This window comes from Talpa occidentalis, unplaced genomic scaffold, assembly GCF_014898055.3.
Source record: "Talpa occidentalis isolate TD23 unplaced genomic scaffold, MPIMG_talOcc4v2.1 talOcc4.9, whole genome shotgun sequence".
In the NCBI taxonomy this organism is placed as follows: Eukaryota; Metazoa; Chordata; class Mammalia; order Eulipotyphla; family Talpidae; genus Talpa; species Talpa occidentalis.
Window position 1 is genome coordinate 5,168,018 of NW_023605305.1, and position 16,931 is coordinate 5,184,948.

A 16,931-nucleotide genomic window follows, 5' to 3' on the forward strand; every position below is an offset into this window, starting at 1 on the left:
GAGGCCGAGAGACTTGCGGGAAAGGCCCGGCCCAGTCACTCATGGGACCCCACAAACCCAGGACGCCCTCTGAGGGCTGCTCACATGTTCGTGTCTCCGCAGCCCCTGGAGACCGTGCCGGGCGGGCTGGGATTCGGCTTCCCAACTCTCCACGGAAGCACAGGGGCTCTGGCTGAGGATGACCCATGGAGACGCGGGAGGTCATGTGGGCGGTGCCGGCAGAGCCCGAGCCAGGGCCGGCAGCGGGTGGCTGAGGGGTGCCCTGGATGAGGCCGCCGCCCCCCTCCCTGCGGCCTTCTCCACGACCCCCTTGCTAAAGCCAATGGCGACGCCATGAGGGGACTGATTTAGGAGTATTTTTAAAACTGCGGCCCGGCCGAGGGGTTTAACAGTTGTCAGCCATCTGGAGTGAGGAATTACCGTCACCTCCCTGATCCTACAGTCCCTAAACCTAAAGCTGGTTAGGCCCGAGGGGGCGGCAGCAGGTGGGTGGGGGTGGGGGTCTGTCCAGGGAGGAGCCGGGGCCTGGAGCACCTTCCCTCCACCCCGGAGGGGGCCTAGGGCCCGGGGAGGGGGCTGGAGAGCCCGGTCAGCTGTGCCCACTCAGGCTCCCCCACCGCTCACGCTCGCTCACTCCCTGGGCCGCGCCGGCTCGCGGAGGGGCCGTCAGGTAAATTAGATCTGAAAGCTGACAATTTCTGACCATATTTCCTTGATTATTTCAAACAAATGCACAGCAGCCGCTGTAAGGAGATTAAAGTGACATAAACGTCCCGAGTGGGAGGGGGGAGGGCAGAGGATTCAGGTCACCCCCATCCGTCCCCCGCCTGACAGACGCTATATCGCTATCCAATCCAATAAAAAATCCCCCCCTTTTGCTTTAATTAATTTTACAGCTAGCTTGCTTAATTACTTTCAATCAAAATCCTCCTGCCATCGCAAAATTAGAGATGGTTGAGCTCCATTAGCCTAAATTCTTCATTTCCATATAGAAAAGAGGCTGTCTGCGTAGCCAGCCTGGGCCCCTGGCAGGACAGACGCCCGTCTGCCCGCCCGCCCGCTGCCAGCCAGCCCGCTCCTGGCTTCTGCTCCAGGCCTCTGGCCTGTGCGTTTCCCCTCACTCTCCTCCACGCTGCTGGGGCGGAGGGAGCTGGCATGCAGGAGGGGGGCGCTCCCCCTGCCACCAACTCTTGCCCTGGATTCAGGCTGGGGCGCAGGGCTGGGCAGGGCTGCCGGGGCCAGCTGTTCCTGGCAGAGGAAGGACCAACCGACCCCTGAGTTTCTAAAATACACCCCTGCTGACCCTGGAAGGGCCCCTGTCGCTCACCCGAGAAAGCCGCGGGCCCCAGCTGCCCACACCCCGGCCTCGTCCCTCAAGAACTTCTAGCCCTGGACGGAGGCCTCTGTCCGTCTAGACCCAGGAGCCCGTGTCACCGAGACTCTGCCTCCGGGCTGCAGTGCCTGCTGGGATCAGCTCCGGGCCAGCTGTCTCCAGGGCGAGAGCAGGCAACAGAGCAGCCCCCACACACTGGTGTTCTCCCGGGCCCACGTGGGCCCCTCCTCACCCTCCAGCACCCCTGGTCCTGGCCTGTAACAGCTGCTCCTCCACCCCCAGCCTGGGCCGGGTGGGTGGTGGGCTGGGCTCTCCACATCCTGTGCTCCCTACTCCTCCCTCCACCTGCCTGGGCCTCGCAGCCCCCAGCCCCGGCTCCGGAAGCTCCACTTCAGATTTTCCATGCTACAGCCCCGAGTGTCACCACAGGGTCCGGCCTAACCTGGGCTCCAGCTGATTAAGGATCTGCAACAGGATGTGGGGATTACAGTAAAACCTGGCTCCGGATCTACAGGGGCGGAGGGCCAAGTCCGGTCCCTGGGACACCCCTCTGTTCCCCTCCCGATCTGCAGGCGCCCCCTCCCTGTCCGCTGCCCAGTGTTGGAGGAAGCCGGGCTGCTCTGCCCTTCCTGGGTCCTGGCGGGACTCTGGAAGTGGATGACAGGGACCAGCACCTTGGGACCCCGGCCACGTCTGCCAGAAAGACAAGAATGGGGGGGTGCGGGGGCTGTGGCTGAGATGGGCCCTGGACCCTCGGTGCTGCTCAGAAGGCAGCCGGGCTCTCCTCCTAGGGAGCCGGTCTGGAGGGGGGCCTGGGTCTGGCTTCCAGGCAAAGGCGCAGCAGGGTAGGGAGGATGAGCTGTGAGGCCTTGAGGAGGCCCTTCCGGGCGTAGCCTCCCGCTGCCCCATCACTGTGGCTAAAAGACAAGGGCGTGAGGCTAGCGTGCTCCTGGCAGCCTCTCCTCCTGGACACTGGGCCCACAGGTCAGCATGCGGGCGGTGCTGCTCAAGTCTCCTTTTCCCGGTCTGCTGAGTTTCTCTAATAAATCCAAAGCACCGGTGCGCACTGTCCTGCTTTTCCCACGGACTCAGAGAGAATGGTTTTGAGTGTCGGGGGGCTCAGAGCCTAATGGGGAGGACACCCCAGCACCAAAGTGGCCCACATATTTTGGGGGGGCACTGTGAGCTCCAGGAAGGTGCCTGGAGTCCCAGGAGGCAGCAGGTGCAGGAGGTGAGGAGCCGTGAGAACAGACAGGCAGGTGGGCTGCCTGTCCCAGCCAGGCCCGCGCCTGCGTGCCCCGCAGCCCTGCCTCCTCTCTCCACACCTCTTCTAGGAGCTCGGGGGCCTGGACACTGGGAAAGGCAGGCGCTGCCCAGTCCTTGGTGGCACTACTGACTTCCTGGCCACTGTCCTTCCCCCTGAGATGAGTGAGGTGGGGGAGGAGCCCAACTCCTGCTCTCTCTGACGCCAGCCTGGCTGGTATCCGGGCTGCTGGAAAAGCACATCCTGGGCCCTTAATCGGCTGGAAGGGGCACAACCACAGTGGGGTGACGCAGCTCACCATCTACTCGGGGTGCCAGCCAGCACCTGTGAGGCACGGAGCACCTGCCCCCCACACCCACTGTTGCTAAGGAAACATTTGTCGGGCCTGGTTACCCTCCCCCTAGGCATCTTCAGGAGTCCCGGCTTAAAGTTCACTTCCTCCAGGAAGCCCTCTGTGATCACCACACTCTCTGTCCTCCAGTCTTCCCACTGCAGGCAGCTCCTTGCTCCTCTGTCCTCCTGCCACGCCCTGTGCCCTGCCGGTCTGTCCTCACCACGCCTGCACCTGGACATAGCACCTCTGTAAGCTCCCCTTTAATCACCCCTGTCTCGGCAGACCGCAGGATCCGGGGACCAAGAGCCTGACCTGATAAATATTTACTGAATGAAGATGGAAAACTAAGTGCTTGTGGGCTCCTCTCGGGCAGGGGGTGTGGCTTGGTTTTGGTAATTTAGTGGTGCTCTAGGAACTTGTCCCATCTGCTAGGGTGGGGACCCCTGGGTGGCACTGAGGCCAGAGCCCTCTCTCTTGGGTCTCTGACCCTCTGGGGCCTCAGGCTCACCTCCAAATGCCCTTCACAGAGCTCTTCCCAGAGAACAAAAGAGGCCCCAGTTGTTCCCACATTTCTCCGGGACAAGTGTTGTGGGCCGGGCCTTGTCTGAATAAACCCAGCAACTGTTTGCAGCACCGTGCCATGCTCGCCCTCAACCTCCTGTCTCTGTCCCAAAAAGGAGAAAAGGAAATTGAAAAAAAGGCTCCATCCCGAGCCCCACGATCGGCCTCCACCCGCTCCCGCGTCTGTCTGAAATGCTCTTAGCACAAAGGGACGGGGACAGACACCTGCCACTGCAGACAACTGGGGCGGCACAGCCAGGGCGAGGCTGTGAGGTCAGCACCCAAAAAAGGCAGCGAGGGAGTCGGGGGACGCTGGCCCCGGGAGCCGGGGCCAACGGAGAGATCAAAGAAAAGGGGGGGCTGAGGGCCAGGGGAGCCCTGGGCCTGTGGCTGCAGGGAAGAGGCCACTGGGAAGGGGAGGGCGCGTCCAGAGACCTGGCTGGGCGGGGGGCGAGAGGTTTCCACGGGGCAGTGGGTGCAACGAGGGGGAGAGGCTGACTAGGGAAGAGGGAGAGAGGTCTATTAAAAACCTCTCAGTGCATAACACAAAATGTCAGGGTTTATAGCTTCATTCTTGGCATTGCCGGGACTGAGCACCCAGCACAGAAATGTCACCGCTTGTCATGTTTAATCACCTGCTGTTTGTTAACACCTTCCCTGCAAGGAGCCTGTCTCAATCTGCCCCTGGCCCCCAAGGGACCCGGATACAGAAAACATCCCCATCTCCTTCTCTGGCTCTTGGCCCTGCGAGCAGCCTGGAGAGGGGAGCTTCCACCTGAAGGCCTCCGAGGGGCCCCAAAGTGACCCTTCCCCTCAGGCAGCCCAGGAAAGGGACCCAGCCGGGGCCCTGACCTTGGGTGGGCCATGCGCCTTGATTCTGCCTCTCCTGCTCCCCGCCTCTCCTGCTCCTGTCTCTCGGGCTGTCTGCTCACCCCGTCCAGTGCAGCCCTGGCCCCCCACCCTGGGGCTAAGGGACGACAAATAGAGGAGGGCCCTCTCAGACCCCCACAGCCTGGAAGTCCCTGATGTGTCTGAAAAGCCGCTGCCACGTATTCTCTCCCACGCCAGCCGCCGCCCTCCGGGTCCCCAGCCGGCTCGCACCACCTGGGGTCCCCCTGGGTTTCTCTCCCAGCGCTTCCCGCTTGCTCAGCCTAGAATTCGCAGCCCTGCTGCCCCCTCATTCCTGCCTCTGGACCTGCGGGGGCACTCAAGCACACAAGCCTTCCCAGGAATACCTGGCTGCTCCCCCTCTGGTAGCCCCTGCAGGCCTGGTCCTCTCTCAGGACACCCCGCAAAGTCAGCCCCCAGCTAAGCCCCACGCAAGGACCGTGTCTGCCACATAGCGCGCTCATCCCGCACTGCTCCCAAGACGGACCCACGACCTCGAGAAGCAGCGCAGCCCAGTGGGGAGTGGCACCCCCAAGCCGAGCTGGGATGGTCCCATGAACCCCGAAATCGTCCCCATCCTCCCTTCCAGCAAAGTCTGTGCTTACCCAAATCACCCCAGAACCTGCCCGCACCCAGACTTCCTTCCTGAGGAGCCCGGCTCCCTCTCCCCAGAGGCGGGCGGGAAGCTTTCTCTCTGCGCCTCCTCCCTGCACGCAGCCCAAGTGCCCCAGTCTCGAGGCCTCCAAAAAGCCCGCAACGCCCTGGCATCGGCCGCATTAACCTCGCAGGAGCCGGGGATGTAACCCCGTGTGACAGGCGGGGCCCAGACGCCGTTGGAGATGGGGTCAGCCGCACGGGCAGTGTCCAGGACGCGGTCTCGGGAAGCCCCGCTCTCCTCGGGCGGGACGCCCCACTCTGCGCTGTGGCCCTGCGTTCGGGCACAAACCTGGGCCCCACCTGTGACACAGGACAGTCCCCGCGTGTTTCTTCCAGGGACGCGTTGAGGAGGGACACTGGCCGTGGCGAGCTCTGAACCTCTCAGAACGTGGGTGCCAGGGGAACTCCCATGTGGGGGCCGGGGGGTCTGTTTCAAGTTTCTGCTGACCGTGTGGCGGCCTCACTCCACCGCGTGACAGGGAGGAAGGGGACGGCACCTTCTACTCCAGGGAGGCTTTTAGGCAGGCCCCTGGGGTGTGGGTGGGGGGCCAGGCCCCATCCTGGACAGAGACCAATGTAGTTTATGGGGTGCTTGGGTTCCCCAGGGCCCCTTGGGAGGGGTCATGCCAATTAGTCCCTCCTCCTGCTTCCTGGACTAAGGGGGCCCAGGGGCACAGGGTGCCCACACCCCACTATCTAGGGTGTGCAGAGAAGGGCTTTGTTCCTGGGGGAACTACCCACTGACCCCACGGGGACTTTGTGGGATCCCTGGAGACCAGACGGGAGCCCCTTCCATCTTGGGGTTCTGAACACTGATCTCCATTATTGGGAGAGACCCTGAGGACGTGGTGCATGGACCCCCGACTCATCAGCGGCCAGTGGGGGCCTGGCTTGAGGTTCAGGGGAACATCCAGGGTCTGGAACTGTTTGGCCTGAGACATTTGGCGGTATCAGACGCGCAGGCCCGTCAGGCCCCTGGTATAATCCTTCATTAATTTAGTCTTCGATGGGAAATTACTCCTCACCCAGGAATATAAGTTTTCATCTTATTTTAAGTTAGATTCTTAAAGCAATTACCGAGGCATCTGGTGATGACTTCACCGCGGCAGCCGGGCCTGCAGGGAGCAGGGCCCTGAAGCTGCACCCACCCCCCGGCTCCTGGCCCCCAAGGGGGTTCAGGGAGAACCGGGAGCCCCTCAACACCTGTCTGGGTCCTGGGAGGGAAGTGGGGGCCACATTGTCATCTCTGATATTTGCTGTTTGTGGAAAAACTTCTTTCCAGCACCACCTGCCCCGCGAAGCTCCTGGTGACAGTCACTGAAAAGCCTCAGCAGCTGGCGCCTCGGGAGCGTTTTCTATTTTTAATTGTTTGATCGGAATATTAACTCATCTAGGCCCGCTCCCAAGGCACGCGTCCCAGCCAGCGGGTTCCCCCGGTCCCCAGGCCTTCCTCGCCCTCTCTAGTCAAAAATCAACTTTGAAATGAGTAACTGGAGACCTGGGTGAGTTTGCGGAAGGATCGGAGCCCGAAGGGAGGGAAGGCGGGTGGGCCTCGCCGTGGGCCGGGCCAGGCTGGGGCGCCGGGGCACCGAGCGGCTCCTGCATCCAGGTAACGTCTCCTCCCCACCCGCCAGGGCTCCTGGCCAAGGGCAGCCCTGGCCACACCTCTCCCCAGTCAGCGCCACTGACCCAATGGGCTCATTCCTCAGCCTCCAGGGTCAGGGACACTCAGAGGCTCCCAGGAGGGGCCCTGGGAGGAGGCACGTGACCGGAGCTCTGTGGGGCTGGGCAGCTTTGACTTTCCTTTCAGCTTCCGATTCTGAGGGGAGCCTCTTGGTGGACCTGGGGGCGCCTCCTCTGTGGGCTCTGGCTGGCCTGCGAGGCAGCACTCCCCCGCCCCCGCTGAGGGCCAGGAGCAGAGCCAGGCCATGCTGCTGAAGAGCAGGTTTCTCGGACCCCCTGGCTGGGCCCTAGGGAGCCCCCCAGCACGGGGCCACTCCTCTCCCTAACGCCCTTGCCCCCTGCCTTGCTCTTCCCTCTCAAGGTCACAGGGCTGTCCACACCAGGAATATTTACTCACCAGACTGGCCCTGTTAGTAGCACTCACCACAAATATGCTTTCTGATAAAGTTGGCAGAAGAAAAGTTCTAGAGCTCAAAACAATGTCAGAAATCATCCCCCACCCTCACCGGGTGAGGCGGGGTGGGGCTTGGAACCGGGTCCCACAGCAGCAGAGTCCTGGGGAGGCCTCTGCTACCCCCTCACTATCACCCTTCCCTGCAGATGGCCTGTGCCAGAGGCCCCGGGCTGGGGTGTCCCCAGCATGGACAGACGGGTCTCCGCCCAGAGGCAGGGGCACCCCACGCCCCGGCTTCCCCTCCCAGACCTCTGGGGGCCGAGGCCGAGCCTCCTGCCTCTGCTCTCCCGGGCGTCTCACCTCACTGAGCCCCTTCCCGACGCCCGCCCTCCCCGTGCACATGTGCTTTAATGTTTTTATTACCTGTTTGACTCGCTGCCTTATTGCTTCTCCCCTTAATGGGGCCGTAACCGTGGAAACGAGGAATAAACGGCCACCAGAAAATGAGATGATTAAACAGGTCACCCTGGCAAAACAAACTCAGCCCAGGAACCTCTGGGGGTGGGGGGTAGACTCCCCTCCCCCACCATGGCCAGAGCCTGGGGCCAGATGACTGTCCTTAGAACGGGGCAGATCCAGGGGGCGCCCCCTGCTGGGCATCACCTCACTACACCCTCCCCAAGGCACCCAGTCCCTGGGGGAGCCTCCCTGCTGGCTGTGACCTTGAGCTTGAGGTGGCAGGGAGAGGCACTGGTCTGGAGGGAGGTGAAGATCACAGGCCAGGAGAAGATGCGCTTTGCGGTGACACAAAGTTCCAGAAATCTCTCCCTGCTGGCTTCCTAGATGCCTCTTGCATTTGGGGGGGGCGGGGGGGGGGGGGGGGGCACCTAACATATTTCCTGCTCCCATGCAGCACATGCCCTCCTACAGCCCCCTAGTCCCCGCAGCAAGCCTTATGAGAAAGGGCCAGTGTAGGCCAACACTCAATCTGAGAAGACCTCCTCGGGGGATCCCTGATCTCTGGAGCCACGAAAGGTGTCCGTTGTCAGCAACCAAGAGCCACGGCCCCGGCTGAGCCCACGGGGCCCAAAGAACCAGCAGAGTCCCCAAGAGGCAGGCTGGGGAACAGAGCCCACTGCCAGCCCCCGAGCAGAGGTCTGATGCCCTGGCAACGTGGGATGCGCCTTGGGACAAGTGCACCCCCTCTTCCTAGCCCCCCTCCCTTCACGGGGTCTACCTGGCAGGTCTACCTGCACCTGGGGAGCAGGACCTTGAGAGCGGGGACACGCTGCAATGAGGTCTGCTTGGGAGGAAGGTGGGAGCAGGCGAGGGGGGAAGGCCAGGGGAGCCCCAGAGCACACTCACTACTGCCCACCTGCTCCCACTGGACAGCAGGCCGCCCGCGCCAAGTATGACGTCATCCCCAGCCCCGCCCAGCCCCAAGCCCCGGCCAGCAGCTAGCAGGGGCCACCTCCGACCACACCACCCTGATCTGCCATGCCCTTGCCCTCTTCTTGTCATCTCCAATCCCAGCCCCACCTCCTTCCTGTAAACCAGGCCGAAGAAAGCTCCCAGGAGCTCAAAGTCTCGTCCTGCGGGAATCGGCCAACGTTTCCTGCCTGCCTCCTTCTGCCCCCACGCAGAAGCCAGGGAGGCACTTGGCCTACGTAGAGGCGCATCGATCCATCAGTTCCACCCGCGCTGACAGTGGGCAGGCCACGCCGGCCCGCACTGAGCCCCGCAAGGGGACGGGAGCACCGGGCTAAGTGGGGTGGTCGCCCGGGGGCCAGCAGCAGCGGCCGCAGGAAGCAAGGCTCCTGCCTCAGCCTCCCAGGACCAGGGCAGAGAAGTCCGCGGCTCACACACCAGTGTCATGGGCACCACCAAATCCTCAGTCAGCCTCTTATCTCTTATCTCTTTCCAGGGCCAACTGGGTGTGAGGCTGCGGGGGTGGGGTGTAGGAGGGAGCAAGCTGGGCAGCAGGGGTAGAAAACTTGGTTGCACAAGCGCTAGGGGAAAGAGACAGAGGTTGGGGGGCAGTCTGGAAGGTGTGGGTGGTGCAAGGAACACTCCTCTGCCTACCTCCATCTGTCCCAACACCTCACATCCTTTGTCAAGTTCAAAGGCCGCTCGTGCGCAGCGCCCCTCCCTGCCTGGGGTGGCCAGCGAGGGCCAGCTCCCTCGGCCAGGCAGGCCCTGGAAGCCCGGGAAGGAGCGGTCAGTCCTGTTTCTGCATCTTCTCTATGGGTGTCCCCAAATCCGTACTGACCCACAGACCTCCCCACCTGCCTGGACCTCCTCCCCTGGGGTGGGGACTATGTCCCGAAGACTCTGGGACCGGCAGCCAGAGGGGTGCCCGCTCGACCTCCAGGTCCCTGGCCTCCGCCATCCTCGCAAGCGAGGTGGCCCGGTCTCCTCTGCACACCGGGGCCACCAGCCCCCCTCTCCTCCAGCTCCCCTCTCCTCCCGCTCCCGGACACAGCTGCTGCTGGCCTTGGGGACCCACAGGCTGTAATTACTACAGAGCAACTTCCTTCCCCGTGAAGATGAGGAGGAGAAGGCAGAGGAGGAGGCGTGGCAGCAGCCTGGGGGTCAAGGTTTAAAAGCCAGCTCGGGAGGGCAGCGATAAAGGACAAGCCGGGGGACCAGGGCACCAGGCCAGCCACCACCCCCCCCCCACAAAAGGGCAGGGGTGGAGAGACGGTCTGAATCCTCTCAGAAGGGTGGGCCGCCAGAGGAGGCTGGCAGAGGGGCCGCGGCACCCCCACCTGGCAGGGTCCAGGAAGGGGAGGAGCAGGGCCCCACCCAATCCCCGGCCCAGGGACCTGCGCCAGGCCAGCAGCGTTAATGAGGAGATGCTGCTGCCTGCCGTGACTCAGCCTCCAAAGGTGCCTCCATTTATTCTATTTTTCCATCATAAAAACCCAAGCTGCAACGCAGCCAGATTCCCCGGCAGTGGGGGCTGGGGAACACGGGCGTGGGGGCGAGGCCCCGGAGAGGAGAGTTAAGGGGTTCCCAGGGCTAACCCCTACCGGGTGGAAGGGTCCTGTGGGTTCTCTCCCTCTCCGGGGCGCCTTGCCCACCTGCCCCCGCTGCCTCTGCTCCAGTTGGCGAAGATTCCGCCAGTCTGACATCTCATAACCAGGGCCGGGTCAAGGGTCACTTCCCAGCCCAGAGCTGCCTGTCTCCAAGGCTTTCTTTCCACGAGAAGGTGCAAGCGAGCGCTTCTGCCCTCATCCACTCGCGCCCTCCCCTAGAACACCCCCATTTGGGCCTCCTGGTCAAGTCAAGTTGGGAGTCAGAGAACTTGAGACCTGAAAGGTCAGAGGGTGCCAAGTCCCTCCAGAGGTCACAGCCAGCCACTGAGAGGTACTAGGAAACTTGTGACGTCCTCCAAGACGGCCCATTCTACCCTGGGCTCTCACTGTTCCTACATGCCAAGATGGCACCAGTGCCCCTAACCCCTGCAGCAGACTGGCAGAACCGGTGCCCAACATGACTGCAGGGATTGGCCCGGCTTAGACTGGTCGAGTGGGTGTCCCTGGCCAAGGGAGGCTTGAGGACGGAACGTCGAGGGCAGCGTGCTCTGCCCCAAGCCGAGTCCACCTCTCCCTCTGCTGGGACGAGCCTCGTCCCAGGCCCACTTCACGCAACGGAGCCGGCCAGGCGCTGCCCTGCACCAGCTGCTCACAGAAGCTCTGTGGATCTGGAGGGGGCCTGCGCGCCAGGCAGCAGGCGCTGGGCGGGGAAAGCAAGAACTTGGGGCTCTTGGCTCCTTGGGGTCAGTTAACACCTGAAAGACATCTGCAGGGTTTCTTCTCCTTGACCGGAGACCATGCCCTCCACGCACACCGCACCAGGAGCTCTGCTCCAAGCACCAGGCTATGGAGCCAAGCTGGTTCAGCTCCCGTCACCCCATCCCTCCCCGGACCTCCACAGCTGAGGCTTCTGGGGGGGGGGGTCAGGGGTCCTGGCCTGAAGTCCCAGCACACCTTATCCCAGGGGAGAAGCTCGGGCCTGGCTGAGGAGCGGCACCGACTCCTCCTACTGACTCGCCGTGACACTACAGCCGCAGCCATCGCGTCAGGGACCCCTCACTCGCTCCCCCCAGCCCTGCGGCCCCGTGGCCAGGCCTTTGAACTTGCTCTCTTTGACCCTTCACACGTAGGGCCTACTCTGGATCTTGATAGACGGCTCAGGCCCTGGACAGCCTCCCCTTCTCCGCAAGTCCCCCCCGAGGGAGACTGGGGCGATGACAAGAAGATCCCCGAGAATCCAGGGCAAGTGTCTCCCAAAGCTCTAGCACCATCTCCCAGCCATTTTCGCGGAGCCTCCAGTTCTGCTCAGGGCCCAGGAATCAGCCTAGTGGGGCCTAATCCTGGGGAACTTCCCAACTGCAGGATGGATTTACCTGTGCTGAGAGCTCCCTCCACCCCCTCCCCTCCCAGCGCCCTCCCCCTGGGAAATCACTCTAAAAGGGCCTAATGGAACTCTGTCCTCCTCGCTCCCTCTCTCCGCCCGCCCTCCCTCGCTTTCTCTTTCCTTTTTTTTTTTATTAGCATTTGTGGAATTTATTCCCAAACTCTCCTAATCTTCCGTACACAACCATTTGATTTGCATAACCCAACCCCCTCTCATAAAAACTGGCTGCTAGTTTAATTAAAAAATGTAAATTTGCTGTCATCTCGGGGCCTGGTGAATTAGGACGACATCGGCATTTTTTATTGCTAAAGACGTCCAGATTGATCCAGCCCTTGGCTGAACTATGTTCGGGGGAAAGGGGTCCACCCGGCCCCTGAGGGTCCCAAGGTCCTGCTGTCCCCTCCAGAGAAGCCGCGGCTCCCCCGCTGCTGAGTCGCTTATGGCCAGGGCTTCGGGACCGGGGCCTCGCTGAGGCCGGAGGCCACGTTAGCCTGTGATCCCGCGCGGGCCGGGTCCCCGGGGCCTGCCAGCCCGAGGCCGCACCTGCAGCCGGGTGCCGTGCTGGAGTCCCTCCGAGGAACTTGCCCGAGGTCCCCCCGAGAGAAGAGAGTCCCCCACGACACCAGCCCCGAGGCCGACCCCGTGTGTCCAGGAGCGCACCCGGAGGTGGCGGCGGAGGATGGAGCTAGCTGGGGATCTCAGAGTTCCCACCTGCTTCCCTTTTTTCGAAGAGGGGAAAATGCTTTTCTTCTGAAGTTCTGAGATTAAGTGAAACTTCCAAGTTCAAAGAAAAGGGTGAGATGGTTATCACCAGATGACTCCTCCAGGAAACAGAACTTTGATACCCGGCCTCCCCTCGCCGAGTGGCCAGAGTCCAGGCCCGGGTCATGTTGGGAGCGCCCTGCTCCGGCTCCGGGAGGGACCGGCTGACCTCAGGGCCCTTCGAGCTTCTAGGAAAAGTTTCCAGAGCCGTCCCTGGAGTTCTGGGAGAACCGTGTCTCCCTCAGGCCCCGGACAGATGCCAGGAGAGGTCTGCAAAGGCCCCCACTGCCTAGGTGGCCCTCGCGCCACAGGGACGCTCCAGATAGCCAGAGGAGGGCTTGGAAGCCAGGCCCCGCCGCCTGGGTGCGACTGCTGGTGTGGGCAGGACAGACGCCTGCTCTGTGGCAGGTTGGCAGGAGGAAGACAGGAGGGCCGGCCTCCCAGCTGAGTAATGCCTGGGTCCCAAGAGCCCGCCCACAGCAGAGGCGCCTGGCCCAGGTAGGGGTGGCGCTAGGGCCCGGCCCATCCACGAGGTTGGCTCCTTGGCCAGGGATGGGTGGGGGCCCATTTCCGAAGAAAGGAGGTGGGGCCTGACAGGGTGGTGATGAGACCTGATTAGAGGTGGGGGCGGCCGCTTCTCTGTGGGAGTGGACGGCAGGGAGGGGCAGGGTGGCAGCCGTGGTGGCCTTAGACACCTTCACCGCTTTGCCCAGCAGGGGGTGTCCCACCTTTCCGGGCACGGAGGAGGTGGTGGGGACCTCTGCCTGAGGCCCCCCGAGATCACACCTGGCTAAGCACGCACTCCCAAGTCGGTGAACGACCCTCTCCCCCAAACACACACCCCCTTCCCAAAGCCAGCCACCCTGCCGCCCACCCTGCCCACTCCCCTTTGACCTTGGAGGGTCAGGGGTCAGCGCATGGGTCCCCGGGGGCCACGCCACGAACTTGGGCCTGTAATAAACAATTCTGACAGCCACCAAACCACCTAGCCTTCGATCTGCGAAACAGAAGGTTCAGAGATCAGTCTCAATGAATTATCGGCCTGTCTATGCCCGACTTGGGCTGAACACAAGGAGGAAGCCACTTCGCTCAGGACCTGAGGGTCCCGGTGGAAACCTGGCTTCAACAGAGGGTTCACCGAGAGCTGGAGTGACTCACAGCAGACCCGACTCCGGGCTCAAGTTGGAACCCCAGAGGGGAGGAGAAGACAAATATTGAACAAAATTAGATGAAAAACCAAAACCACCACCAAAGTCTCGGGACAAACTCTGCCCCGGGCCAGCTGCCTGAACCCCGGTGGAGGTGCCATGCTGGGTTCCCCCAAAACCAGACTTCCAGATTTAGTCGTTTGTCTGGTCCACCCCCTCTGGGGGTGGGGGCTAAAGGGGGGTGGGCGGGTGGGAGAGAGTCCTGGGCCCCTCACTTTGAACTGATAACAGCCGCCTCATCCCACGGATTCTCAGGTGAAAAATACTCATTAGCTGTAATAAGCAGCTTGATCATCCGACACAGCCTTGTCCCAAATAAATTAAATTCCTTTACCTTGAGACAGTCGCCCCGAAACCAGACTAACCACCTTTCCCAACAGGACGCTGCTTTCAAAAACTAAACCACCCCCCACTAAAAAAATAAAAACACACACCCCACAGCCCGGCACACAGAGATCTTTGCAGGCTGAGGAAAAAAAAAAAAAAAAAAAAACAACACAGAAAAAACACGGAGCCATTCAAAAAAAAACACGGAGAACAAAAACCCCCACAAAAAACCCCTAAATCCTCTCTCTGGGTGCCCCCCAGCTCCCTCTCCCTCGGCTCTTTCATAATGACAAGCATCACATTAGTCACAGCGCCCGGCAAGCAGCAAATAATCGCAATAAAACCCGAGCCCGGCAGGGCCGGCGAGCAGGGCGCGCGGGCCGGACCCCTCCAGGCCGCCCCCACCCGGCTCCGCGCCGCCTCATTGGGCTAAAAATACGAACTTCCGTAAAAGAACCGAAAGAAAAGTGAAAGAGCCTCCCCGGTTCCCACCGGCCGGTACCTGCGCCGAGATCCATTCTCCTCTGTTTGGTCCCAAACTCTTCGGGGCGCGCCGGCGAGAGGAGGGGAGAGAAAAAGGACATTGGTTTAGTCTCGCGCCGAGCCCCCGCGCCCCAGCCGCCCCGCCCCCCGGCGCCCGCCGCGCCCCCCCATGGGGGGCGCGCCCCGGCCCCGCGCGCGGGGAGGGTCCGGCGGGAGCCCCGAGGGCGCCCCCCGCGCCCCGCGCGCCCTCCGCCCGGCCCCGCGCCCGGGCTCCGAGTTCACCCAAGTAAAAGAGAAACTATTTATAGCCGCGGCCGGCGGGGGGCCCGCCGGGCCGCGGGGCGCCCCGCCCGCCCGCGCCCCGCGCCCCGGCCCGCGCCCCCCGCCCGCGCCCGCGGCGGCGCCCCCCGCCTCCCCGCGCGCGGAGCTCACCATAGTCGGAGAGTCGAAAGCCGAATTCACTTAAATAATCAACTTTCATAATACTTAATTAATGCCTAATTGCAACTGATTACTCCCCGAATAACAAGTTGTTTTAAAGCCCTGATGTCATTGCTCCTGCCGGTAACACTCGGGGTAACAGTTTGGCAGGAGCGGCGGGCGGGCGGGCGCGGCCGGGGGCGCTGCCAGGCGCCGCGGTGATTGGCAGCGCGGCGGGCGCCGCCTCCTCGGGCCGGGCCCGCGCGCCGGCAGGTGAAAGAGCAGCCCGCCCGCGCCCCGCGCCCCGCGCGCCCGCCCCGCGCGCCCCCGCGCGCGCCCGCCCCCCCGCGCGCGCCCGCCCCCCCGCGCGCCCCCGCCCCGCGCGCCCCGGCTCGGCGGCCGCCTCATTGGCTCGGCGATTCCCCAAACCTTCCACTTCGGGAGGAGGCGGGGACTCGGCGCCCGCCCGGCCGGCGGCGGGGGTGGGGCGCGCGGCGGGAGGGGGCCCCCGGCGCGCACCCGCACGCGCCCCTCGGCCGCCCGGGCCGCGCGAGCGCGAGTCGACGGCGGCCGCGCCGACTCCCCGGGGCCGGCCCGGGGCTCGCGGCGCGCGCGCCCGCAAAACTTTTCCCCGAGCGAGCGGGGCGCAGGTGCCGCGCCCCCTCGCCACCACCACCGGCTCGCGCGCTGCGGGCGCGCGGGGGGCGCGGTTCCGCCGGGCCCGGGCCCCGCGCGCCGGGAGGGGGGGCCGGGTGTGTCGGGGACACGCGCCCCGGCCTCCAGCCGCCGGGCACCCCACGCGCGGCTGCCGGCGCCCGGAGCGCGGGGACCCCCGGGACCCGGGCTGCCTCGCCGTGGCTGGGCTTGGCCTCTCCGGGCCCGCCTCGGACCCCGACACGCCCCTGCACTAAGGGCCCTTCTGCCCCGCCCGCCTCGGGCTGGGGTCCGCAGCCCTCTGCCTCCCTCCAGCGCCTCGGCCGCCTGCCTGAGCACCCCCTCCCACCCCGCGCCATCCCGGCCCCGGTCCGGCCCAGGGAGGGGCTCTGGCAGCCAGGGCAGGGCACCCCTCAAGCGAGGCCACCTGCCCTCGCCCCCCAGCACAGGGCAGCACCTCCTGCCCGCCTCAGAGGTGGGCTGGGCGCCCGCTCCTCTCCTCGCTTTGCTGCCCTCCTCCTTCCCCCAGGGAAGCAGCCTGCGGGGGTCCCCCCACCACAGCCCCCTCCGGTCCCACAGACCCCCCGGGGCCCCACATCTGGGATTCCTTCCATGTCAGTGACCCGGGTTACCCTTTGGGCCACTGGGGCTGGAGGAAGGAGGAGACCAGGTGAGGGGACGGGCAGCCCTGGCAGCAACGCCCTGCAGGGCCCCGGCCCTCCTCTGCCCGCTCCCACCCACCGCCTTCCCGGTGCCCAGTGTCAGGAGAGGCCACCGCGCTGGCGGGCGGAGGGCGAGGGGCCGACCCGCCACCTGTGGGCAGCCTTCCGCAAAATGGCGCTGGCCTATTTTTGCAATATTTCTGTTTTGCAAAGGGAGGGGCCCAGGAGGCCCGGGGCAAAGCAGTCAGGAGTTAACAATCTCCTCTTCCTCCCTTTCCCCTATTCCTCTTCTTTCCCAGGGCTCCTGACTTCCAAGTGGCTTCGCGGGGAGGTTAACCTCTCTCCCATTTGATTGCCCTCCCCTGTGCCTTCTGGGCAGCCCTCATTTCTGGGTGTCACACGACCCTCCGCCCTCTAGGCCAGTCCCATCCTATGTAGGAAGAGTAGCTGGAGAGGCCCCAGTATACCAGGCATCCCGGGCCCCCAAACCCCAAATGAAGGAGCAGAGCTCCGTAAACAAACAAGGCCGCGTGCCACCCAGAGGCTGGTACAGCCGCTGCCACAGGGCAGCCAGGCAGAGAACCAGGCGCGTCTGCTCCCCACACCTGCTCTCAGAGCAAGGATTCTGCTCACTTGTAGCTTTGGGTTTTAGCAACAGGCTAACAATTTTATCGGAGCAACTGGGGTACAGAAGGAAGCCTGAAGACACAGGGGTGTAAGGGTGATTTCTGGGTGCCTTTAAGATGTCTACACACAGGCGCGCTCTCTGCACACGTGACCCGTGTGGCCTGCTGGCTGGCTCTGCATGTCTGGGCTTCTGCTCTTGGTGGTGAGGGCGTAGGGGCTTGCCATCTCGTCACCCCGGCAGGGCCCAGACCT

General features: G+C 63.7%; 1 protein-coding gene across 1 annotated transcript in view; it reads right to left on the minus strand.

Annotated features, from left to right (window-relative positions):
* The window catches only part of CASZ1 (castor zinc finger 1), a 41,042-nt gene extending 26,204 nt beyond the window's left edge, over positions 1-14,838 (minus strand). Inside the window, exons 1-2 of the mRNA XM_037500151.2 lie at positions 14,749-14,838; positions 14,336-14,374 (exon numbers count right to left, since the gene is read on the minus strand). Coding sequence (XP_037356048.1) covers positions 14,336-14,374; positions 14,749-14,797 — 88 coding nt within the window. The 5' untranslated portion in view covers positions 14,798-14,838. The remainder of the gene's footprint in view (positions 1-14,335; positions 14,375-14,748) is intronic.
* Between the last annotated feature and the right edge of the window lie 2,093 nt (positions 14,839-16,931).